Below are 27,869 nucleotides of genomic sequence, written 5' to 3'. Positions count from 1 at the left end.
GCACCGAGGGCTATTGTGCAGCTACCAAGAATGAGCTCCAGTGAGCCCTTTCCAGTGCCAAGGGGACATACTGGAGACTCACTCTTGCCCATGCCAGTTAGCAAGGCTATATTTCAAACAAATTGCAGACTTTCAGATCGAGAAACCCACCCCTGAGAGGCAGAAACACACGCGTGTAACCATCATCAGGAACCAGCCTTGTGAAAATGTTGACATAAATCCTGTATCAGGGAAAGAGCACTTAGGCCTTCACCAGGGACACTCAAGGGCCTTGAGCTGGGCGTCATGCTGTCATTTTTGTTGGGCTGAAATCAGCAAAGAAAGCAGCTTCGGTTTATTTAGTCTGGATGGTGAAAAGCTACGCAGCTCTCAACATCTTATAATTCAGAATGTCGGGCCGGCTCTGGAGCAGCTATCACCCTAGGCAGTCTTCCACTTGGCAGGCATTTTAGATAAACGCATAAATAGAGTGAAAGGCACTATATGATAGATAGATATGAAAGGCACTATATAATAGATATGACAGGCACTATATGATAGATAGATAGATATGGAAGGCACTATATGATAGATATGACAGGCATTATATAATAGATAGATAGATAGATAGAGTGAAAGGCACTATATAATAGATAGATAGAGATAGGAAAGGCACTATATAATAGATATGACAGGCACTATATGATAGATATGAAAAGCACTATATAATAGCTAGATCGATATGAAAGGCACTATATAATAGATAGAGATAGGAAAGGCACTATTTAATTGATAGAGAGGTAGATAGGAAAGGCACTATATAATTGATAGATAAATAGATAGAGGAATGGCACTATTTAATAGATAGATAGATAGATAGATAGATAGAGAGGTGGGAAAGGCACTATTTAATAGACAGACAGACAGACAGATAGATAGATAGATAGATAGATAGATAGATAGATAGATAGATAGATAGATAGATAGGAAAGGCACAATATAATTAATAGATAGAGATAGGAAAGGCACTATATAATTGATAGATAGAGATAGGAAAGGCACTATATAATTGATAGATAGAGATAGGAAAGGCACTATTTAATAGACAGACAGATAGATAGATAGATAGATAGATAGAGAGGTGGGAAAGGCACAATATAATTAATAGATAGATAGATAGAGAGGTGGGAAAGGCACAATATAATTAATAGATAGATAGATAGACTGCGGTGGGCTGGCGCCCTGCCCGGGATTGGTTCCTGCCTTGTGCCCTGTGTTGGCTGGGATTGGCTCTAGCAGACCCCCGTGACCCTGTGTTCGGATTCAGCGGGTTGGAAAATAGATAGATAGATAGATAGATAGTCGTTTTCTCACCTTGACGAAGTCTCGCACTGCCACCTTGTGGAATCCTCCAGATTTATTTAAAGTACACGCGCAAGTACTGACAGTGCTCAGCTTGCGTAGCAGCAGCGTTCTCAAGCGCATGCGCCGCGCAGCGTTAAGTCTATCCCCGTTATTGAAAGCTGAGCCTGAGGTAAACATATACAGATTTGGCTTTCCAATTATTTTACCATCCTAGGGTCGAGGACAGTCGTCACCTGTCCCTTACAGGAGTGAGAGAACGACACAGATTGACCACAATTGTGAGAGCTTCCAAGTGGACAATCAGTTACTACCAGTTGACAGACTGGTATCATCCAATCCACCGTTTTACAGCACTCCCTTTTTTCCTCCGTTTTAGTGAAACTTAAGGAGCTTAAGTCCAGTGAATATTCTGAAATGGGACAAAGGTAGGCACTAAACTGTTGGAGGTTAAGTTACCAAAAACTGAAAAATAATGTAATTTTTATTAGTACAGAAAAGTTTTTTTTCTTTTACTTCAAAGAGCAAGTAATGGGTGATCAGCTGACGGCTTTTCTGCAGCAGCAGAATTTAGTTCAATTTGAATCAGAATTCACTTTATCGACCGGGTACACTAATGCGTACTAGGAATTTGTCATGATGGTGTGGGTGCAACATGCAAGGACAACACGGAATACAAAAGATACACCTATAAAGATAAAGTCTAAAATGATAAAATACTGTATGATGCAGTGTAGAAGGGGCAACACAAAAAGAAATAAATAAAGTGATAGTAGGACGGAAATGGCCAGGCAGTTGGATATAATGGAAATAGTAGGGGCGGTGATGACATTGGTTCAACAGGACGTCGCTCTTGCACCCTCACTTGCTAGCAGTGGTAGAGATGCAGAATGGGAGATGGACCTGAATGGTGGAAGTTACAGTTCAAGCAAGCAAAGCCAAGATCAGCTCACCGTGCTTTCTGCGCAAAAGTACAAGATGCCTTTCAAAACGGAACAGTAGCGCCATATTACATTTTTTTCAATGCCCTGGACTTATTACTTTTTACTTAAAGGTTCTCAAACAACTTCCCAGCCATCTTTAACTAGAATGTTTTTTTTTTTCTTGAGTTAGCATAATTAAATGCCAAGACGGAAACCGCAAGCTCTCGGTCTGAGTGGGCTCTCCAAAGACCCTCCGTGACTGGAGTGTTCAGAGGTCTGTCAGCTGTTCATCCGGGAAGAGAAACTTGCTTGCAGCCTTGATGTACTGGGATCCATCCTGGAAGGACAGCTTGAGCCTGTTGAAGGGCATTGAGGTGTTGGTGTAGTAGCGCAAGGCGGGGGTCTCGGCAGCAATGGCTTCCAGAAATACCTGCAGAACGCAGAAAAAGAGAGGGTTGTGAGTGAATGTGTGTGTACAGTGCGCGTGTGTGTGTGTGAATGTACAGTGCATCCGGAAAGTATTCACAGCACATCACTTTCTCCACATTTTGTTATGTTACAGCCTTATTCCAAAATGGATTAAATTAATTTTTTCCTCAGAATTCTGCACACAACACCCCATAATGACAACGTGAAAATATGTTTACTTGAGGTTTTTGCAAATTTATTAAAAATAAAAAAACTGAGTAATCCCATTTCCATAAGTATTCACAGCCTTTGCTCAATACTTTGTCGATGCCCCTTTGGCAGCAATTCCAGCCTCATGTCTTGTTGAATATGATGCCACAAGCTTGGCACACCTATCCTTGGCCAGTTTCGCCCATTCCTCTTTGCAGCACCTCTCAAGCTCCATCAGGTTGGATGGGAAGCATCGGTGCACAGCCATTTTAAGATCTCTCCAGAGATGTTCAATCGGATTCAAGTCTGGGCTCTGGTTGGGCCACTCAAGGACATTCACAGAGTTGTCCTGAAGCCACTCCTTTGATATCTTGGCTGTGTGCTTAGGGTCGTTGTCCTGCTGAAAGATGAACCGTCACCCCAGTCTGAGGTCAAGAGCGCTCTGGAGCAGGTTTTCATCCAGGATGTCTCTGTACATTGCTGCAGTCATCTTTCCCTTTATCCTCACTAGTCTCCCAGTTCCTGTCGCTGAAAAACATCTCCACAGCATGATGCTGCCACCACCATGCTTCACTGTAGGGATGGTATTGGCCTGGTGATGAGCGGTGCCTGGTTTCCTCCAAACGTGACGCCTGGCATTCACACCAAAGAGTTCAATCTTTGTCTCATCAGACCAGAGAATTTTCTTTCTCATGGTCTGAGAGTCCTTCAGGTGCCTTTTGGCAAACTCCAGGCGGGCTGCCATGTGCCTTTAACTAAGGAGTGGCTTCCGTCTGGCCACTCTACCATACAGGCCTGATTGGTGGATTGCTGCAGAGATGGTTGTCCTTCTGGAAGGTTCTCCACTTTCCACAGAGGACCTCTGGAGCTCTGACAGAGTGACCATCGGGTTCTTGGTCACCTCCCTGACTAAGGCCCTTCTCCCCCGATCGCTCAGTTTAGATGGCCGGCCAGCTCTAGGAAGAGTCCTGGTGGTTTCTAACTTCTTCCACTTACGGATGATGGAGGCCACTGTGCTCATTGGGACCTTCAAAGCAGCAGAAATTTTTCTGTAACCTTCCCCAGATTTGTGCCTCGAGACAATCCTGTCTCAGAGGTCTACAGACAATTCCTTTGACTTCATGCTTAGTTTGTGCTCTGACATGAACTGTCAACTGTGGACCTTATATAGACAGGTGTGTGCCTTTCCAAATCATGTCCAGTCAACTGAATTTACCACAGGTGGACTCCAATGAAGCTGCAGAAACATCTCAAGGATGATCAGGGGAAACAGGACGCACCTGAGCTCAATTTCGAGCTTCATGGCAAAGGCTGTGAATACTTATGTACATGTGCTTTCTCATTTTTTTTATTTTTAATAAATTTGCAAAAAACTCAAGTAAACGTTTTTCACGTTGTCATTATGGGGTGTTGTGTGTAGAATTCTGAGGAAAAAAATGAATTTGATCCATTTTGGAATAAGGCTGTGACATAACAAAATGTGGAAAAAGTGATGCGCTGTGAATACTTTCCGGATGCACTGTATGTGTACAGTGCGCGTGTGTGTATTTACGTGTGTGTGTGCATATACATATATGTGTGTGTGTGTGTATTTATGTGCGTGCGTGCATGTATGTTTGTGTATGTGTATACGTGTGTGTGGCTGTGTGTGCACCGCCACCGGATGCCTGACAATGGCAAACTCCCGGCAGGGATAAAGGGAGGCTAATTCAAAGAAAAGGACGGGAGAAATGTGTGCAGAAACTGAAGGGACCTCTCATATGACACCGCACACCTGAAGAGTGCCAGCTCAGAGCAGCGCCGCTTTGAATTATTTAAATGGGTGGAGCTAAGGCAGTGACGTGCGGTGAGGTTCATGGCTGGTGACTCCTTCAGAGTCGGATTTCCAAATATATGAACCCAAAAGAGTCGCTTGTTCACCATTCAATTGGCCAAATGCACATTGACTACTGGTTATGTTTAATATGTTATCAGCATTCTTTACACACACGGATAGCGCTTTGAGTACTGAGAAAAGCACTATATAAATGCAATGAATTATTATTATTATAGGTGAGGTTTATATTTGGCTAAGAAAGAACGTTACATTTATAGCGGCGAGAGAGAGAGCGGAGAGAGCGCATTTGCTCCTCACCGTCCATGTGTTCTAAATTTTACGTTGCAATTCCACAATTCATACTCATTCAATACAAATGAAAGGTGTACAAAAAACTGATTTCAATTTCGACCTTAATTGAAACTGTTAGTTGTTTTTAATAGCTTTCAATTCTAATGCTTTAATCAATTTTAATACAGACTGCTCAACAAAAAGATAACAAGAAAAACAAAAGAATATTTTATTTAAGGTCAAAATTTAGTTTTTAAATACTGGACTGTTTTTTTCTTAGTCTGATCCCATTTTTTATAAAATTGAAAACAGTTTATGTTGTTACCTTTATTTGTAAATGAAGTCCATGCGCCTATCCTTCTCCACGAAAATCTCCGTCACTTTCTTGTAAAAGTCCTCCTTGTTTTCCTTTAGTGTTAAAAAATCTTAATCTTCCATTTTGGCAGCCCGTCAGAATAAAAAAATAAAAATAAACGTAGCGCTGCAGTGCACTTGACTTTCTGATATCGCTAACTTATTGGCGCCTCTGCGTAGAAGAACAGAGACGAGCACCTGTTGGGCTCACATGCGCCCCCTTCAGGGCGGTACGGTACTGTCTGCCTCACTTTGTGCCTTTCACTGCGGTTTTATGTCCGATCAGCAAGACTAAATATGTCACACACATTCCTTAAAGATATTAGAAAGTCAGGGTGTATAATAAACGTGTCTGCACACCTTATATTGGCGACATAGAGAGAGACAACAACAGGCACGCGCCACTCGCACTCCTCAACCCCGTGACTGAAGAGAGCACAGTCCGAGGTGAGGGGAGGCTTGTCGCTGCCGCACCTCGCATGTTTCCCCTGTAGAAAACAGGGAATGCGCCAATTCAGCGATTTTGACTATAAAAATGATTAAAGTTATTGGAATAATACAGAAAAAAAATTATAGCACAGACCAGTGGACAAATTTATCTTTTAATTATTACTTTTTTTTAACTTTTCATGAGAGCCTCACCTGCCTCCCCTGACCGCACGTCCCTAGTTTGAGGGGTAAAAATAGGAAGGAAAAAATAAAAAGGCTGATGAGTGAGGATTCTCAGCAACATGGTGACACAATTAAGATCTCACCTCTGGGTCAACTCCTTCCTCTTACCTAGGACTGGACTAAGTGGCTCCATGAGTGTAATGCTAATCTGAAGGAACTCAATGATGGCCTTTATAGGGTTCTTATCGTCACATGTACAGAGCACAGTGGGGGTCTAACTTGTATACGCTGATCAACATGCAAGACATCAGCAGTCCCTGGCGCCATGTTTAGGGAGTGGAGTCTAGCGTACCTGGAAAATCTCAGAACAGAATTATATCAAAACTCCACTCCTAGTGCTATTATTTTTATGATGTTATTTCTGAGGACCCAATCACCCCAAATGTAATCAGCTATAATATTATCTCATCATACTGAAATACAATCTTCCTTTGTTGTCTGTCAGTAGAGACATGATTGTCCAGCAGGTAATATCATTACACTTATAGTCTGGGACTGCTGCATTCATCAGTATAACAAATACAATCCTACTTTGTATGATATTACTCTGATATTATTTCCTGGTATATAATTTTATTATTCACAAATTATGTGGCATATATTATCATCCAGCTTAAGAAAAGGAGAAGTGACTTTGTGTGTATGCGTATGAGTTAGGTCTAACTGCAGCCCACAGTAGATGTGACGTAGGTCACTGTATGGCGACAATCAGCCACAAACCACCCACCGAGTCAGATATCCTCTCACAACCCTAATCTTAACAATAGAGTATCCGGGCATTTGATGGGCATTTTGAGACTGATGTTGTGGGCGTTATGTGATATTAGGGCACACATCACTGACCTCATAGGTAATGCAGGCTGCAATAACACTCTATCCCTACGGTGGGCTTGCGCCCTGTGTTGGCTGGGATTGGCTGCAGCAGACCCCCGTGACCCCGTTGTTAAGATATAGTGGGTTGGATAATGGATGGAAGGATGGATAACACTGTGTTGGTCTGTATGTCCATCTGTTTGCTAGGTCTCGGCCATTCCAAAAGACAGCACATCACAAACATTTCTAGTAATAAGATGCATTGCGTATGCCACTCCAAGAGATGGTACATCACAAACAGTAACACAGCTTCTACAAATCCCATACCCAATGGCATATAACAGAGACAAATGCATGGCACTTGTCATTCCAACAGATGGTGAATAAGAAACATTCATAATGCTTTTACAAACTCCATATACCATTAATGCTGCTTTTATGAATCCCTTACCAATTAGCATTTGCCATTGTAACAGATAGAGCCGCGCAAACATTAACACTACAGTTGCAAATCCCATACCAAATGGCATATAACAGAGATACAGTGGTGGGAAAAACTATTTGCCCCCTTCCTGATTTCTTATTCTTTTGCATGTTTGTCACACAAAATGTTTCTGATCATCAAACACATTTAACCATTAGTCACATATAACACAAGTAAACACAAAATGCAGTTTTTAAATGATGGTTTGTATTATTTAGGGAGAAAAAAAATCCAAACCTACATGGCCCTGTGTGAAAAAGTAATTGCCCCCTTGTTAAAAAATAACCTAACTGTGGTGTATCACACCTGAGTTCAATTTCCGTAGCCACCCCCAGGCCTGATTACTGCCACACCTGTTTCAATCAAGAAATCACTTAAATAGGAACTGCCTGACACAGAGAAGTAGACCAAAAGCACATCAAAAGCTAGACATCATGCCAAGATCCAAAGAAATTCAGGAACAAATGAGAACAGAAGTAATTGAGATCTATCAGTCTGGTAAAGGTTATAAAGCCATTTCTAAAGCTTTGGGACTCCAGCAAACCACAGTGAGAGCCATTATCCACAAATGGCAAAAACATGGAACAGTGGTGAACCTTCCCAGGAGTGGCCGGCCGACCAAAATTACCCCAAGAGCGCAGAGACGACTCATCCGAGAGGTCACAAAAGACCCCAGGACAACGTCTAAAGAACTGCAGGCCTCACTTGCCTCAATTAAGGTCAGTGTTCACGACTCCACCATAAGAAAGAGACTGGGCAAAAACGGCCTGCATGGCAGATTTCCAAGACGCAAACCACTGTTAAGCAAAAAGAACATTAGGGCTCGTCTCAATTTTGCTAAGAAACATCTCAATGATTGCCAAGACTTTTGGGAAAATACCTTGTGGACTGATGAGACAAAAGTTGAACTTTTTGGAAGGCAAATGTCCCGTTACATCTGGCGTAAAAGGAACACAGCATTTCAGAAAAAGAACATCATACCAACAGTAAAATATGGTGGTGGTAGTGTGATGGTCTGGGGTTGTTTTGCTGCTTCAGGACCTGGAAGGCTTGCTGTGATAGATGGAACCATGAATTCTACTGTCTACCAAAAAATCCTGAAGGAGAATGTCCGGCCATCTGTTCGGCAACTCAAGCTGAAGCGATCTTGGGTGCTGCAACAGGACAATGACCCAAAACACACCAGTAAATCCACCTCTGAATGGCTGAAGAAAAACAAAATGAAGACTTTGGAGTGGCCTAGTCAAAGTCCTGACCTGAATCCAATTGAGATGCTATGGCATGACCTTAAAAAGGCGGTTCATGCTAGAAAACCCTCAAATAAAGCTGAATTACAACAATTTTGCAAAGATGAGTGGGCCAAAATTCCTCCAGAGCGCTGTCAAAGACTCATTGCAAGTTATCGCAAACGCTTGATTGCAGTTATTGCTGCTAAGGGTGGCCCAACCAGTTATTAGGTTCAGGGGGCAATTAGTTTTTCACACAGGGCCATGTAGGTTTGGATTTTTTTTTCTCCCTAAATAATAAAAACCACCATTTACAAACTGCATTTTGTGTTTACTTGTGTTATATTTGACTAATGGTTAAATGTGTTTGATGATCAGAAACATTTTGTGTGACAAACATGCAAAAGAATAAGAAATCAGGAAGGGGGCAAATAGTTTTTCACACCACTGTATATGTATTGCATTTGTCATTCCAACAGATGGTGAATAAGAAACATTCACAATGCTTTTACAAACTCCATATACCAAACGGTATATAACAGAAATTTCAACAGATGGTGCATCACAAACATTCACAATGCTTTTACATCTTCCATACCAATAGGCATATAACAGAGACATATGCATTGCATTTATCATTCCGTGGCACATCACAAACATTTTAGTAATAAAAATGTCACTGTGAAAGCTGATATACAAAATCAAAATGGACTGACCGACTGGTGGAGTCGCACGTCACCACTGACCTGAACGACATTCTCGGTGTCCTGCATGTCATCCTGGAATATTCTCTGGCAGTGCTGGATGTAGGCCTGGTAGAGGGCCTTGGTTTTGGCATCAATCTTCTGCAGCTCGCTCTCTTTGGGGCTGGTCTTATGCTGGTTTGCCATAAAATTGGTGTTGACTGGGCCACATTCAATGAGGCTGATGCTGCAAGTGCACAAATGGGGGTGGGGGGGGGGGGCAGCAGACCAGACACATGATGAGCGAGAGGTTCATGACAGCCCTGGACTGATTGGTGCCATGTCTCCTAACAGGTCAAATGGCAACAGCTGGCCATACTTACTGAATGTTGAAGTGGTGAAGCTGGATCGCCAAGCTCTCACAGAGGCCTTCGACGGCAAACTTGCTGGCACAGTAGACGTCATTGAATGGGAATCCTGTAGAGATGGGAGACACGGAGGACAAGGAGGAAAAAAAACATAAATAGATAAAATCAGATGTTTACACTTTGTTAAAATTTGGTAGCATTGCCTTTAAATTGTGTAACAAGCCAAATGTTTAGAAAGGCACTATATAATAGATATACATAGATAAATATGAAAGGCACTATATAATAGATAGATAGATAGATATAGACATGTAAGGCCCTATATAATATACAGTATATAGATAGATATGAATGGCACTACTGTATATGATAGATAGACATATAAGGTGTTATATAATAGATAGATAGATAGATATGAAAGGCACTATATAATAGATAGATAATAATTATGATTTACATTTATATAGCACTTTCTCACTACTCAAAGCATTCTCCATGCAGGGAGGACCCGGGAAGTGAAGCCACAATCTTCTTACTGTAAAGCAGCAGCACTACCACTACACCACAATGAAACAGATAGATATGAAAGGCACTATAGATAGATAGACATTTAAGGCACTATATAATAGATAGATATAAAAGGGGCTATATACAGTAAATTAGATAGATGGATGGATGTGAAAGGCGTTATATCAGATGCGATGAATGTTGCACAAGGTTGCAGAGCTGAAATGCTGGGTGTGATGATCAGGTTTAATTTTCGGGCTTGTGCTCACTTCTAATTAAAGTTGATATATTTTACCATATTTTACGTCATTTTCAGGTTTTCCTAATGCTGCCAAATTTTGGATCCGTCGGGTCGCGGTTCATTGGTGCGACAAGGTCAGCTGGGTGCTCATTGCTTTATCCGGTCTACCTTAAAAGCTAAATGGCTCTTATTTGCTACTCTTCGCGCTTTTCTTGGTTTTGACTCCTTGACAGTTTTTGACTTCGACTCTTGCCTCTCGTCTGGGTTTTGCTCGATATTTTTATTACTTGTTTTGCTTTCCTTTGACGCGTATCTCACCGGTTCTTCTCTAATCAAGTTCTCGTCTCTTCTGAGGCAGGACACTAGCCGCGTTTCCATCCACCTATACTTAATGCACATTTTGAAAACGCGAAACAAAAAAACGGTAACAGACCCACGTGAATTTGGAAAAACACTCTCAAAACTCTCTAAAAAATGTATACAGTCGCTTAAGGTGATTTTTTTCAGGCGATTCGACAAAGCAATAATCCGCAAAACTGCAATAGAAACTGTTTTTTTTTTGCATTTAGGTCACATGACACGAATACAGCCGCATCACGAGCACTAGCGAGCAATATCCAAATCTTATTATGTGATATCATCTACTGTTAAATTCTGCTCCGTACTTCTAAAATTACTTCTAAAATGTTTAATTTTTTTACTTCTAAAAAAACTTTTTATTTTATACTGTATTGAGGATTTGTTCTGTTCTGTGTATTGTATTGTATTGACCCCCTTTTTCTTTTGACACCCACTGCACGCCCAACCTACCTGGAAAAGGGTCTCTCTTTGAACCGCCTTTCCCAAGGTTTCTTCCATTTTTTCCAACAAGTTTTTTTTGGGAGTTTTTCCTTGTCTTCTTAGAGAGTCAAGGCTGGGGGGCTGTCAAGAGACAGGGCCTGTTAAAGCCCTTTGCGGCAGTTCCTGTGTGAATTTGGGCTATACAAAAATAAACTGTATTGTATTGTACTAGCGGGTGACCCAACACAAATGTCCCTGGTCATTAATCTGCCGTCAACGACCGCCTGCAGAGCAACAACTGCCCCGCCTTTCCTGTTAACACAATCCCGATAACCGTCACTTGGTGCCGTCGACTACACCACACACCTCTGAGGTATTTTGTGTACCTCGTAGCTGCGCTGGGACATCTACCATGCTTCTTCCACACCAGGTAAAGTGGCGTATCGCCTGACACACCTGAGAACGCTAGTTTGGCTCACACCAACATTCTCGGTAACGTCCCCGTACTCCGCACAGGTAGCCGGTTTATAAATCGTGACAGCTATGCGCTTCTCGATCGGGACTGCTATGCTACAACAGGGGGCACAAGGGAGCCTACTGTGCTGCATAATTCCATGAATGTTGTGCTGCCCACCCTAAAATTTTATACCCACAGCCGATTTCAAAGATATTCCTAATAGGGGTAACCTCTGCCAACGTATAGGGAGTTTGCCTTGCCTCTGTTGTATTCACTCGCTCCCATCACCTTCTAACACGAATCTGAAATAACAGAACCGACACCTGTCGCCATTTTTAATTCCAGATGATCCCTCAATGGAAACACAAACAATTTCCTTTTGTGTTTTGTTGACTTTTGAGAACTGTCTCTTCTATTTTGTGCATAGCTGACATCATTTTCACTCTGAAACTTCTGGTGCAGACCTGTGGTGCAGCTCTGTACTTGAATGCTTCTCTTAATGTTTGTGGTGCATCATCTGTTGGAATAACAAATGCAATGGACTTTGCAAATGTTTGTGATGCGCCATCTGTTAGAATGACAAATGCAATGGACTTTGCAAATGTTTGTGATGCGCCATCTATTGAAATGACAAATGCAATGCATTTTAGTACTGCAAATGTTTGTGATGCACCATCTGTTGGAATAACAAATGCAATGGACTTTGCAAATGTTTGTGATGCGCCATTTGTTAGATTGACAAATGCAATGGACTTAATACTGCAAATGTTTGTGATGCACCACCTGTTGGAATGACAAACACAAAACATTTTATGACTGCAAATGTTTGTGATGCACCATCTGTTGGAATGACAAATGCAATATACTTTGCAAATGTTTGTGATGCACCATCTGTTGGACTGACAAATGTAACGCATTTTAGTATTGCAAATGTTTGTTATGCACCACCTGTTGGAATGACAAATGCAATGAATTTTATGACTGCAAATGTTTGTGATGCACCATCTGTTGGAATGACAAACACAACACATTTTATGACTGCAAATGTTTGTGATGCACCATCTGTTGGAATCTCAAATGGAATGGACTTATTACTGCAAATGTTTGTGATGCGCCATCTGATGGAGTGACAAACACAACACATTTTATGACTGCAAATGTTTGTGATGCACCATCCTTTGGAATGACAAATGCAATTAATTTTATGACCGCAAATGTTTGTGATGCACCATCTATTGGACTGACAAATGCAATGGACTTATTACTGCAAATGTTTGTGATGTGCCATCCGATGGAATGATAAATGCAATGAATTTTATGACTCTTAATGTTTGTGATGCACCACCTGTTGGAATGACAAATGCAATGAATTTTATGACTGCAAATGTTTGTGATGCACCATCTGTTGTTGTACATACCATACATGCAAAATTCTCTGAGTTGCTATTCTGCACAGAAAGTACCAAATAAACTTGATTTACCAATGATTATGCACCTGCATGCTGGAATCATATATATTTGATATATTACTTAAATATTGCTAGTTGTTTGATTGGACATAACCAAAGAACAACTCACAGCACCTTCCCACCATCACCTCCACAGAGAGGTCTTACCCTGAAGGCCTCCCAAGCTGCCCGTCACTATGATCCTCCCCGACCGACGGGCCTTCATTTCCGGCAGGAAGGTTTGGATGGTGCGGATTGTCCCAAACAGGTTGACATCAAGGATCTGTTGCATCGTGTCTTGGGTGAGGAGCTCCAGGGGTCCCAAGAGCCCCACACCAGCATTGCACACTGAAATTGAACAGATGATCATTTTAGATATTGGAAAGGACATCACCCCCGTGACCCTGTGTTCGGATTCAGCGGGTTGGAAAATGGATGGAAAGGACATCACATAATTGTTTCCTTTCTCCCCTTCTCCTCAGACTTACTAAAAGGACATGATTACCCCTTGGACAGAAATGATCCTGAACTTGGCCCAGCTGAAGGACAACTCTTCCACCCAAGTGTACATTTGTTAAATTTTGGTAACCAACTTTAAAAGAAATGAAGCCATTGGAGTTAGGGCTACACACACACAACCATCCTGTGAGTGGTCCTGCACTGGGACAAGTTGGTTGTCACATAATTCAAATGTTCTCAGGAATTTTTAAATATATGGTGGTCTTGTCTTCATGCGTTTTGTGCTGTTCTAAAGCCAGATTGTTTTTGCCTGATCTTTTTTTGCTGCTCCTTTAAACCCACCCTGGGCCTCTCCATATTATTATCACCTAAAATATCGACTCGTTTTTCCTCAATGTTCTGCTTGACTGCCAGAATGGACTTCTGATCGGTGATGTCCATCTGCAGGATCTTCAGGGTGTCTTCATGACCACCACGCACACACTCCAGGAGACGCTCTTTCTTGGACAGATCCCTCATTGTGGCATACACTACAGATTTAAATAAAAAAATTAATTAATTAAATGAAAAGGAAGACAGAGACAATAAACTCATCCAGCTGTTTTGACGCTTCTGTGCGTGAGCCGCTGAAAGAGCTCTTTGCATCAAAATGGTGGGCATCTTAACTCACTGGCTGGGGATTTAACAGTAAATGTGACTTTAACCACCTAACATCTACACTCGATTTAAACGTGTGTCTCAGGAGGGGCAAAATAGCAAGGGGTCCGATTTAGAGTGCAGCCAAGATTAACGAGCTTCGTGTGTCAAAAACTGGGGTAGTGGAGCGGAAAGGGGGCGTGGTCATGTAAATTGATACCTCGCTGCCATCTCCGTTGGTCTGGTGAAGCGCCACCTTGTGGGAAAAAATTAGAATTCTAAATACTGTACTGGTCCTGCGGTGGGTTGGCACCCTGCCCAGGATTGGTTCCTGCCTTGTGCCCTGTGTTGGCTGGGATTGGCTCCAGCAGACCCCCGTGACCCTGTGTTCGGATTCAACGGGTTGGAAAATGGATGGATGGATGGAATACTGTACTGTACAAATGCTAGTTTGAAGCATAACTGGAAGAAACGTCAGACAGACCCACAGGTCCTCATCCTGTGTCCCACCCTACTAGGGGCCCCACAAAGATGACTAAAAAATGTCTATTTCACAACATTCAGGTGCATCCAAATAGAAATATATTACGGAGAATGCAGTTTTGAAAGTCAAAAAGTTGACAGGTTGATTGCATAAACACATCATGTCCCCAGCATGGCACCCTGCTAGAAAATTAAAAGCACATATCAGGTGAGTTGGAGCGCGCAATATAGCTGAAAAAGCTCCCAGTATTTCCAACTTCCACACATTAATTTGCCTCAGGCCAACCAACAATGCTACCTGTTGAAAGCTGCAATAATAAAAGGAGCGAAGTGACGAGGCGGAGGAAGGCGGATCGACCGATGAAGAAAGCGACTGCACAAATAAACACAAATAACAGAATAAATGGATCGATCGCTTGTCACCACAGCACGCAGTTTTATTGTCAGTATTAATGCAATGTTATTTAGGTTGAAGTAGCGACACACTCAGAATGACGTTTCGAATGCTGTTTATTTTGAACCCTGTTTAACCAACTCTCCGTACAGCGTTCTTTTTTAAAACCACACCCTTTCCCTCAGGATGTCATACGTCCCAAAAGACGCAGACCATCAGGCCCTGTGTTCGGCCGCCCTCAACAAAACGCAGGCTCGGCGCGGGGCTCGTCTTTTCCCGTCGAATGTCGGTAACTTGCATCAAAGAAAAACTTACTTATGATCGCCGATGTGCCAAGAGAGATTGAGAAATTTAGGTTTAATTGCAATAGAGAAAGAGTTGTCACAAGAAATTAACTTAGATGGCGAACTTGCAAGTAAGAAAGCAAGGAGAGTGCAATTTAAATTTAATATAATATTTTATTTAATGGAATAATTATCCATCCATCCATTTTCCAACCCGCTGAATCCGAACACAGGGTCACGGGGGTCTGCTGGAGGGTGCCAACCCACCGCAGGACACACACAAACACAAGCACACACTAGGCCCAAGTTAGAATCGCCAATCCACCTAACCTGCATGTCTTCGGACTGTGAGAGGAAACCGGAGCGCCCGGAGGGAACCCACGCAGACACGGGGAGAACATGCAAACTCCACACAGGGAGGGCCCGGGAAGCGAACCCAGGTCTCCCAACTGCGAGGCAGCAGCGCTACCAACTGCGCTACCATGCTGCACCTCATATTTTGTTTTCCTATACAGTAAATATCATTCACAGGTGTGATGTGAAGAAACAGACTTTTGCTAAATTTTGTATTTGCGAGAATATGAGGCGACGCCTTTTTCAAGAAAATTAAATCTATAGTCGGCACTCGCTCTATTTTCGGAATTTTGCTGATGAATTAATTAAGCTTGTCGCCGATTCGTTAAATGCGTAAGTCAAGTTTTCTTCTACCTACGAAGCAATTTTCTTTAATTTTTTTTTGACATTAAGGCTATTGCGAAAATTTTTAATTTTAAATACATTGATTTAGAAATCGAGTGAAGGTATTATAGGGCGAGGGGGCGGCTGAAATTAAATGGCACGATGGCAGCTTCGCCTCTAGAACCGGGCCTGCAGACCATAGCAATCAATACCTGAACATAAAGTAATCGACAAAAGCATTATTGAACAATCATATACAACAATTAAGTGGAACACAATAGCGTATTGCATTCTCATTCATGTCCGTAGATCGCGCGTCACAACAACAAGCATGTACTGTATTGCATTTCGATTTGGGACCGCGCTTTAATCATTTGCAACTAAAATTAATCAAATGACCAATCAGCGTCAAAAGGTGGGTAAAGGGGCGTCAATGATAGGGAAAAAAGGCGTGCCCAATCACGAGTGCACTCGAGACAGTGTTGAGTGGGGGCGGAAACGGAGGGCGTGGACAAGCAAAGTCGGGGTTAGAATTTCTCCAATAGACTCTCTTGTCCAAGTGCGGACACTCAGAACTCCAATTCATCGAGTTGGTTGTCTCTTTATATTATACGTCAGTGATAACACCTGGTTACACTATGGTTAAGATTAGGGTATAGGAGGAGTTATCTGACTCAAGTAAACCAAATGACAAAAACCTGCAATCCAATTGGCTGTCCAGCGGAGCTTCTGAATCGCGGAGCTGCAGAGGTTTGCAGCTGGACCCAGCTCAGAATTTCATATACCTGTATAACGTTATCCTCGTTCGGATGGTAAGAAGTGGGTGGGTCACAGTTAGCCACACCACCTCATCCTGCTTGCCGCGGCGGGGAGCTTGACTCAATCTGCCAAAGCGTTTCTTCGTTTTCCTCTTGAAATAATCCGTCCATCCATCCATTATCCAACCCGCTATATCCTAACTACAGGGTTACGGGGGTCTGCTGGAGCCAATCGGAGCACGGGGAAAACATGCAAACTCCACTCAGGGAGGACTCTCTTGAAATAATCGGTTCATAAAATAGGACATAAAATCCAAAACAGCGATATGAAAACAGCTATTTCAATTAAATACATTTTTGAAGCACAGTTATGAATGAGAGTTTCTGTCTGCTATGCTGGAAATATCCAGGTGTCGTATGGTGTGGGTGCAAATACATAACAGATAGCAGGGTTTTGCAAACATAAACAAGACAATTTGCAGCCCTGTCCGTTTGTCCTAAAGAAATCGGATCACTTGACTGCCTTCATATTACAATAAGTGTATCTAGCGAGAAGGAAGCTGCTGTTGTTATCCGTAAGCACTGACATTACATTAATGCACGAGTCAACTGTAATGCCAAGATGTGTCTGGCAAACGTTATCTCTCAGTGTCCTGGGCCAACCCGCGATTCATTTATTTTGAGGCAACGTCGTTTTGACAGATGTGATGGTGCTGTACGTGATGGCTGGCTTTTTGTGTTTCACGTGGCATGTGCTGTTTGTTATAACAGCAATCACGTCATTACAGTGTCAGGTGGTAGTGGCTATACCCGCTCAGACGCTCGCACCTTAGCCTTCTTCCTGACTCCTAAAACACAGAGGAGAGGCGCTATAAGGACGCACATGGCCTCGCGTTCTCAGTTGTTGAGCACAACCAGATACTCTTGAATGCAGGGGCGGAGTCTCAACGTGTCAGGCGGGAGAAACTGCTCTTCCAGCCAATGAAGTTCTGCACCATCGTAATTGCATATGCATGAGGTGGATTAGCATGCCCCATATATGAATTTTTCAGGGCGGAGTTTGAGGCGCACTTACAGTAGAATTGTGATTTAAAAAAGGCAAACTTCAGAGATGTGCGCACGCCAGATTTTATAAATCTAATTATTATTATTATTACTTTTTTTGCAGTACGCATATTTCCACGCTCGAAATCCATGCAAAGTTTTATAAGCAAGGTCCCTGGATAGGACGGCAGTGCATCACAAGGTGAACACACACAACACATCAGGATCCAAATTAGCATCTCCAGTTCACCTCACCTGCATGTCTTTGGAGTTTGGGCTGTGGGAGGAAACTGGACCACCAGAAGGAAATCCACACCGACATGGAGAGAACATGGAAACTCCACCCTTGGGCATGATCCCCAGTCTCCTAACTGTGAGGCAGCAGAGCCACCAGAGCACCACCCAATAATTAATAAATAATAATAATTAATTATAAGAAGAATACCAACAACAACCAGTAATAATAATAAGTATTTTGATGATGATTATTATAATGCTTTAATGCAGCTATCAATAGATTTTAGTACCCAGTTGTCCAGTTCACAAGCATTCACTGCATGGGGTAAATAGATATACAGATAAGCAGCAACGATACCACATGCAATAAATAGATAATAATACATATTGTTATTTTGATTAAGTAAAAAGTACAAATTATGACTGCAATCAATTGTAAAATGCAGTGTTCATAGACTCATAATAAAGAACCCACCCAATGAAATCTAACCCCTTAGCTGCCACTTAAGTCCTTGCATCCCTCCAGTGGATGAAGAAAATTATTACAGGGAAGGTGGAACCGAAAATAAAAGAAAAGGACAGAAAAAATATATTAAAAAAAAAACCTTACATGGATACAGGGTCACAGCTGCTCTCATATTGACTGCAGACAAGCCGTTCTGAGGTTTGCCAGTTATATATTGACTGATATATTCTCCTGATATATTCAAATTATAAGAGGTTTTCCACAACTCCAAAGACACCGTAGAGGGGAATTCCAGCTCGAGGCTGCAGCTAACTGATCAGCGCGTGAACACAGCGGGAAAGAAGACAGAGACAGAGGAGAAGAAAAAAAACAAAAGGAGAAAAAAGGATTATGTGGGAAAGAACAAGTGAAAAAGGAAGTAAGAGACTGGGAGCCCCAGAAAAATCAAAACAGTGAGGCATTCCCGAAATGTCTTAAGAAAGTACAGTGGGATTTGGAAGAACAGAGAAAACACAAGAGACCACCAGAAAGGCATACAGCAAAGTGTAGGTGGGGATCTCAGTACAAACAGGGTACAAATTTAAATTGGGTGTGCGGGTAATCAGAGTTTCTTTGTATCAGAATTTTTCTTTCTTTTTAATATTTTTTGTTTTATAGTTACGGGCGGCACGGTGGCGCAGTGGGTAGCGCTGCTGCCTCGCAGTTGGGAGACCTGGGGACCTGGGTTCGCTTCCTGGGTCCTCCCTGCGTGGAGTTTGCATGTTCTCCCCGTGTCTGCGTGGGTTTCCTCCGGGCACTCCGGTTTCCTCCCACAGTCCAAAGACATGCTGGTTAGGTGGATTGGCGTTTCTAAATTGGCCCTAGTGTGTGCTTGGTGTGTGGGTGTGTTTGTGTGTGTCCTGCGGTGGGTTGGCACCCTGCCCAGGATTGTTTCCTGCCTTGTGCCCTGTGTTGGCTGGGATTGGCTCCAGCAGACCCCCGTGACCCTGTGTTCGGATTCAGCGGGTTGGAAAATGGATGGATGGATAGTTACTCCAGTTGTGCGTTCTGACTAAAGTGTGTATGTATATTTATATATTTATTACTTATCTACCCCTTTACATATTTAGCTATTTAAAGAGCTTCTGTAAAAAGCAAAATTTCCCCCTGAGGACAAATAAAGTTCTGCCTGTCTGTCTGTCTACGATATAGTGCAATTCACATCTATCTATCTATCTATGTAGTGCCTTTTACATCTATCTATCTATGATATATTACCTTTCACATCTATATATCTATCTATCTATGATATAGTGCCTTTCATATCTATCTGTCTATGTTATATATTACCTTTCACATCTATATATCTATCTATCTATGATATAGTGCCTTTCATATCTATCTGTCTATGTTATATATTACCTTTCACATCTATATATCTATCTATCTATGATATAGTGCCTTTCATATCTATCTGTCTATATTATATTTTACCTTTCATATCTATCTATCTATCTTCTATCATGTAGTGCCTATCCATCTATCTTTGATATAGTGCCTTTCCCGTCTATCTATCTAACATATGGTGCCTTTTATATGTATCTGTATGTTATATACTACGGTGGGCTGGCGTCCTGTCCAGGGTTTGTTTCCTGCCTTGCATCCTGTGTTGGCTGGGATTGGCTCCGGCAATCCGATCCTCTATCTATCTATCTATCTATCTATCTATTATATAGTGCCTTTTATATCTATCTGTCTGTTGTATAGAGCCTCTCATTTCTCTCTATCTAAAGTAATATCTTTAAATCCCATACCAGTCAAAAATGATTATTATTTTCATAATCTTATTGTTGTTGTTCTTATTATATCCCACAATCCAAAGATGTGCTTATGGGGTGGATTGGCGATATTAAATTGCCCTTGATGTGTACGTGTTTGTGCTCATCCTGCAATGGTCTGGCACCCCATCCAGGGATTGTTCCTGCCTTGTGCCCTGCTGTGGCTGGGATCGGCTCCAGCTTCCCCATGAACCCACTCAGGATAAACAGGTTTGGAAAATGTATGGTTTGGCTTAGTTAGCCCCAATGTGTGTGTGTTCACCCTGTGATGGACTTCCTGCCTTGTTCCCGATGCCTGCCTGGATTGGCTCCAGCTTTCCCACGACCCTGATCAGGATAAAGCAGATTTAAAAATAAGGTAGATGGATGGATGGTTTGGCTAAGTTCGCCCTAATGTGTGTGCGTGTGTTCATCCTCCGATGGACTGGAGGGTTAGTGATTGTTCCTGCTTTGTGCCCACTCGCTTGCTCAGATTGGCTCCAGCTTTCTCATGCCCCAGCTGAGAATAAAGCAGGTTTAGAAGCTGGATGGATTATCATCAGTTCTAGTACTACTAGAAGTATAAAAATTGTCCTGTGTATAGAGTTTAAATTATTTTAGTGAAGTGAAGAAAAGCAGAATGTGTGAGACTTAAGAATTAGTATAAAAAAAAAAAGGCAACAAACCTTTAAAGGCCCCCGAGGAGTCGTAGGCGAGCCTCACTGCCAGTCCCAGGCCGATGCCCGAAGAGCACCCGGTTATAAGGACCACTGCTTTCTCCATGGCTCCCCGTCACAAACTGTGCTCCACGGGGTGACTGGCGCAGAGCACACCCTCCTGGGTTATTTAGTCTTTAGAGTTGGCCCAAGGTCGTTCACAGGCAGATATTGTGTTGTTGCTGCATTCCTAGATTTGCAGGCGTCCCCATCTGTGCAGACAGGAATGGCTTGATGAGCAGGAAGGTGGTGACGAATGGCACCTCTCTCTCTCCTTGGAAGGCTCTCTTGGCCTCCATGATGAACATTCACGTTAACCCTGGGTCACACGTATCAATGAGGTGGGAAGTAGGGCTGTCCTTCCTGTCTCGGAGGGGCCTCTCCTCTCCTAATGATGTGTTTCAGCTCTCCACCAAAGGACTAGGGTTCAAATTTCTCATATATGTTGTGGCAGATGGCCAGGGATCTTGCCCCACTGGGACACCTAGAACCCAGAATACCCCCCAAGGACGTAAGAGGGGAGCCCCTCTGGATTCCATCAGGACCACGGAGCTGGGAAGCTTAGCCCGGTGGAGGATCGTGGTCACCACCAGGGGGCGCCTGGATGGTTCCTGAGCCAAAGACAACAGCACTTCCGCCACACCAGGGGGTGCTGCCCAAGTAGGAACAATGTACGCCCGGAGTGCTTCTGGGTGCAAGGGCAGCACTTCCACCACACAAGGAAGTGTTGCTGGAGCACATCCAGGGCAGGATAAAAGGGGCCGCCTCACTCCATTCAAGGAGCCGGACTCAGGAGGGAGAAGACAGAGCTTGTAAGAGAGGAGTGGAGGCGGCTGAAGAGAAGCACAAAGGACTGAGCCTTGTGGTTTGTGCACGGTATCATGTGTGCAGTATTTCAAATAAATAGTGCGTGTTTTTGGGATATCTGGAGTCCGTGTTTGTCTGTTGCCGGGCCAATCTTTCACAATGTCTATTTTCTTTGTTTTTATTGTTACCATTATTAATTATTTAGGTTCGATAGTTTAAAGTGCCTTCTGTTATTGATAGTTGTGTTTTGTGGGTGGTGCCCCAGGAGGCGGGGCCACCTGCCCATCACTGCAGGGTTAACTGCCCTTGGCCCTATAAGGGCTGAGGAAAACCCTGCAGGTCCCTGGGGTCCACGTGAATGTGCTGGTGGCGTGCCAAGCCACTCTAGTGTTTCTCAACCACTGGGTCATCATGGGCTACCACAGGTGGGTCATGAGTTGCGATTGTTTATAATGGTAGTGGGGTATGCTGCGGGGGGTTAGCCACCCTGAGGAACGCGCTCGACCCACTCAACCCAACACACCACCTTATGCTCTGGTGTTCATGGCAGATTCACTAAGGGTTTCCCCCCCTCCACTCTAACGTTCACACTCGATTCTCAAAGGATGGGGGGGGGGGGGGCTGTCTGCCCCCTTGTTGTGTCGTGATGACACTAACTTGGGAAAAAGTAGCTCATGACATCAGAAAGGTTGAAAAATCCTGCTCTATTGCTGCGTTTCTTCTTCTTTTTGTATTCCCAGTCCAGATCAGAGTAGGGGTTTGTTGTGGTGTGAAATTTTGTATACAAGTTGAAAAATATTTTGCATGTCTTTATTTGTAACTTAGACAAAGTAATGTAATATTAGTCTTTCGTTAGTGAGAAGCATTCATGTTTACCCTCCTAGGACTAAGTCAGAATAGTGAATTTTACAACAGGGTTGGGGGGAGAAACCAGTTTGACAAGTGATCCTCTGCGAGACCCTCTTGATCAACCCCCACAGGAAAGCCAATCTACCGAGCTGGCAAGCATCAGCTAAGCAAATGGTTTTGGGGGCCAGTGTGAAAGGTATTGAGTGCCCTCCATTGGTCTAAAGTATGGCTGTTTGGGACTGGCCTGAATCAGAGGCCATTCTGGAGCATGACGCCCCACTGGTGTAAGGGTTTGGACAAAGAAAGCACACATTTGGTTGCTTTATAACCCCCCCACCCCTTACACCATCTGATGAAGGAGCATCTCACACACCATGAACTAAAAAGGACAACACAATGAAGAGCACAGCTCGGCAGCCATATTGAGACAGGCATGCGGCCTGTTCTGAAGAAAGCTGACCACAAATGAGGACTTAGAGACATTTTAAATAAAAAACAAGTTTGTGTGCCCCCTGAAACTACACATCAGCATTTCTCTGGTTGTAGGGGGATGCGTTCCCCCATTGGAGGGTCACCACCGTCAGTTGATTGCTTAAACAACACGCAACAACCCATCATCGCAGGACACTTTGCAAACCGTACGTGAGTGACCCTTTCTCATTGAATACAACCCAAAAGGCAGCAACCCACGACCCTAAGAAACTCCGCTCTGGGGGTCTATTCTGTGCTTTTGTGATTGTTAATGGAGTTTTTTGGATCTTTTGCTATGTTTTTGACTTTGCCAAATGAATTGTGTATTGGGACCTGTTTGACTCTGCCTTGCATTTTCAGACCCTTTCATTTGTATGAAGATTTTTGGTGCCAAAAAGAAATGCAACCCAGCGTGCCCCCCTCCACAGCTCCTCCACCCTCACACTTTGGCTGGAAGGTGAACCTTGGTTCCAGTCTGAGGCCTGGAACAGGTTTTCTTTAAGGATATCTCTGCACTTTGCTCTATTCAGCTTTCCCTCAACTCTGTGCAGTCACCCAATCCCTGCTGCTGACATACAACCCCATAACACGATACTGCCACCACCATGCTTTACTGCTGAAATGGTATTGCACAGGTAATGAGCAGTGCCTGGTTCTTCCAGACATGACATGCAGTATGGTTTCATAAGACCAGAGAATCTTGCTTCTAACAGTTAAGAGTCCTTTAGGTGCCTTTTCCCAAACAACTAGTAGGCTCTCATATGTCTTTTACCAAGGAAGCTTTTGTCACTAAGCCCAGAATCAATGGAATGTTGCAGTGGCTCCCCTCAGGGCTGTGTGCTGAACCCACTTCTCCTTATGACTGTACATCTAATTACTCCACCATAATTGGTGACGATAACTCAAGCACACAGGGACGAGGTGCAGAAGCGGTCAGTGTGGTGCTCGAGTAACAATTTCAAACTAAAGATGAGGATCCTACGAGCTGGATCACCCTCGGGTAATCACTCCACATGGCCGTAGTCCCGTAACTGACGCTCCCTCACAATGCAGGTCATGTGCCTCATTCTGGACTCCGTGAGCAACACAAAGTCAAACCAGCGGCGCCTAATGATTCTCTGAAGAGACACACATGAAGGAGTCCAGTCTTCATCTCAGGTCACTGGATAGCGGCCATGTCTCAACACCATATAGCAAGACAGGGAGCACCAGGACTCTAAAGACTTGGACCTTCATCCTTTTGCAGAGACTTTTTGCACATTTTTTTGCCCCCTGTGGGCGCTACGCACTAGCCTCTGTGCAGTTCTGCCACTCGCCTATGGGGATGCAGATGTACAATTTAAACAGATTTATATTTTCATGGGAATTGTTACATATGCATTACATTACAGCGAGTATTTAACCATAGTAAAAAAGAGTAAAACGTAATAAATTGAAAGAAAATTATCTTTCACGTTTTTTTAGAGGTATTCATTGCATAATACGATTTCGTTCTGTTTGGCTTTGAAATTAACACGCAAATACTTTTTAAAACTTCAGTAAAAACAATTGTTTGAATTCAATTTTTGTCAATATCGCATTGAATTTTGATTCTGTGTTTGGACTTTCATTGTGGCAACCCAACGTATAACTGCCTGTGAGTGAATTTCGTTTCTTTCTCCCTATTAAATAAAACAACTTTTTTGAATGTTTCGCTCCGAGATTTGTTAATTGTCTTTGCAAAAGCTATTCTAATGGGAAACTGTTAAAATTTTAATATGAATGGCATATGAAGATCTCTTTTGGTGTCTAATGTTAATCCACGGAAGATGTACTACATTACCTTTCTTGTCGCCTGTTAAAATTTTACATGTCATTGCCGTGAAATTGATCAACAATTTTCGCATTAATTTGTTTGACTTCATCGTTTCTCGGTGCTAGGATTTGCCCGTGTACTCATTTCTTCTGTTGATAACCCTTCGTGATGAAATTCTTCAATAAGATTTGGACATACTGTAATATGTCTTTTTTTATTGGGAATTTTAAGTGAGGAAAACGTTAAAATTTATAAGAGCTGAGAGAGCAGGAACTGTGTCTGACAAAAGCATTCACACAAATGAGGTGAGAGGTCCTTGGGCGTGGGCCGTTAACCGTAAATGGTTGAGAGGAGGGCGGGACTTGAAAAAATCTCATGGCCAAAGTCTTGACTCGTCCCAGGATTTTTTTATATAATAGAGAGATATTGTGAGCACCACACCCCCCTTTCCAGCGACCTCAGGACCCCCAATGCTCTCCCAATCCGTCTACTGACTTCATAGGAAGTGTCACCAGAGACATTAATGTCAAGGTAAGTAAACCTCTTGAGGAGGCTGACACTCTCTCTGCAGACAGACACACTGCTGATGGCTAAGATGTCATTAAAGGCCTGGATGTTGGTATTTATCAGGACACTCGCAAGCCCAGAGAAAAGATCCAATAAATCACAACCCCCCCCCCCCCAAAAAAAAATCAGTGAAGAAACACTCACCAACTTTCAAGCGCATCTGAGTGGACTCTGGGTTGTCGCCACCTTTATAGGGTTGAATCAGGCAGTCCCTTGTGGTGATGGGCAGGTGGCCCCGCCTCCTAGGGAGTCACCCACAAAGCACAAGGAACATAACAGAACATACTTTGACCAACAGAAATGAAATAATCAACAACGGTAACATTAAAAGTGAACAAAGCAAACATAAGAAACGTAACACAGGGATTGAGCAAAACGAGGCAACTTCATCCATACATAGATGCTTTATTGCTGTAGAATACAAAAGTAGCGTATGCATTTTAAAAAACAGTCTCATTCCAAATTTTTACAAAAATATAAAGAATTTCAAAAAAGACCAGAGAGACGATCCAACTGGTCAAGCAAACCTAAGACAATCGGTTTTACTATGATGTTAAAGCTGCAGGTTCTGCAAAATGTCTACTTGCTGTCCCACAAGCTGGCGTCCCAATTCAACACACCCAGTGCATCTGTTGAACCGTGCTGGGTCTGCACTTGGGCTGCAGCTGCTGTGCCCACCCTCCCCTGTGCAATCGAAGGCGGATGGCCAAAGCAGGCCTTAAAACCACAAATAGGGGTCTTGTTGTGATTATTAATTTTCTGCCAACTTTGACCCACCAGTGCTCATTGGCACAAAGCTATGCCACTTCAGCCATGAGTCCCATGTGTCTTACAGCCTCTGGTGGGTGACAAACCTGAATGGCCCAGCAGGCAGCAGCAGGAAGGAGCTCGGCAGGGAGGATGGTTTAGCACAGAGTCCAGTCGCCCGCCAGTGGTGGTGTGGTGGTGCTACACTTAAGCCCATCCCCCCCTTTGTTTTTCACTTTCCAGTGACAATCAACAGGATTGGCCCTCAGTGCTGTGCTTTGGGAATGAGGGCACTCTGAAGTATTTAAGCAAATGGTAAAAAAAAAACACAAACAACAAGCCGTGGCATTTTTCAGTCAGCTCTTTTCTTTTAAAACTCCTTTTGCTTTCGGCCAGCTGGCGCAAGTTCAGAGGCGGCTGACACTCTCCGTTTCAAGGGCAGCATGCCACCCCCACTCCAAGCTGGCAGCACATTAGACTTTCTAAGGCGGCACAGTGGGAGTGGAATGTGACAGAAGAGTGGGTGGGTGGGGCTTGGAAGCCCCCTTACCTGTGGTTCAGTGCCAGTTAAGGCTGTCCTCCTTGTTTAAGGGAAAATGAGGGCTTGGCTGGGGGTTTAAAGAGTTTAGGGTGGAGGCGTTCTTATGGGTTGTTTTCACAGATCGGCTCTGCCCTCACACGTGTCATGAAAGGGGTTGTAACCCCATGTGAAGTGATATGTATGAGGAAGGGGCTGGGAACCAAATCACATCTGAGGACCCTAATGCATTCACAACACATCACTGCCTCTTTTGTGCCCCTGTCCCGTAGGCTCTACACTCTATACTACTACTACTACTCCCACCATTCAGGACAATGACATTTACTCTGCTCTGTGAAGGAATTTGTGCTGGGGCTCACAGTGAAAGGGGCCATATAAAAATAATACTTGAGCAAATTAATGAGGGGGCACTTTCATCTTAAAACAGGTGACTCTAAATTGAATCCATTCGTGTGACAGTGGGTGACAAGTGGGCCACTATAAAATAGATAGATAGATAGATGTGAAAGGCACTATATTATAGATATGAAAGGCACGATAAAATAGATAGATAGATGTGAAAGGCACTATATGATTGAGAGAGAGACAGATAGATATGAAAAGCACTATATGATTGATAGATATGAAAGGCACTACATAATACATATGAAAGGCACTATATGATTGATAGAGAGATAGATAGATAAGAAAAGCACTATATAACAGATATGAAAGGCACTATATGACAGATACATAGATAGATAGGAAAGGCACTACATAACAGATATGAAAGGCACTATATAACAGATATGACAATGCACTATATGATAGATAGATAGATAGATAGATATGAAAGGCACTATATAATATATATATATATATATATATATAAAATTCACTAAGTCCATGGCAAGCAAGACGCACGCAAGACCGAGCCCCGCCCACCAACAATTCACTAAGCAGCCGACCATGGCACACGCACTACAGAGCCAAAAATTCGCGCGAGAGCAAAAGCATTTGCCAAGAATGTTTTCATTAATCAAGAACGAAAGTCGGAGGTTCGAAGACGATCACATACCATCGTAATTTCGACCATAAACGATGCCGACTGGCGATCCGGCGGCATTATTCCCATGACCC

General features: G+C 43.1%; 1 protein-coding gene across 1 annotated transcript; it reads right to left on the bottom strand.

Annotated features, from left to right (window-relative positions):
• Window positions 1-1,723: 1,723 nt before the first annotated feature.
• On the bottom strand, window positions 1,724-21,307 carry hsd17b1 (hydroxysteroid (17-beta) dehydrogenase 1). The gene is made up of 6 exons (XM_028818922.2): window positions 20,944-21,307; window positions 13,850-14,011; window positions 13,191-13,370; window positions 9,605-9,698; window positions 9,285-9,468; window positions 1,724-2,694 (listed from the first exon to the last, which is right to left on the bottom strand). The coding sequence occupies exons 1-6, from the start codon at window positions 21,038-21,040 to the stop codon at window positions 2,533-2,535; spliced, it is 879 nt and encodes a 292-aa protein (XP_028674755.1). The 5' UTR covers window positions 21,041-21,307; the 3' UTR covers window positions 1,724-2,532.
• Between the last annotated feature and the right edge of the window lie 6,562 nt (window positions 21,308-27,869).

This window comes from Erpetoichthys calabaricus, chromosome 14 (assembly GCF_900747795.2).
Source record: "Erpetoichthys calabaricus chromosome 14, fErpCal1.3, whole genome shotgun sequence".
NCBI classification, from domain to species: domain Eukaryota; kingdom Metazoa; phylum Chordata; class Cladistia; order Polypteriformes; family Polypteridae; genus Erpetoichthys; species Erpetoichthys calabaricus.
Note: the sequence above shows the minus strand (reverse complement) of the source record. Positions and strands in the feature narration are given on the sequence as shown.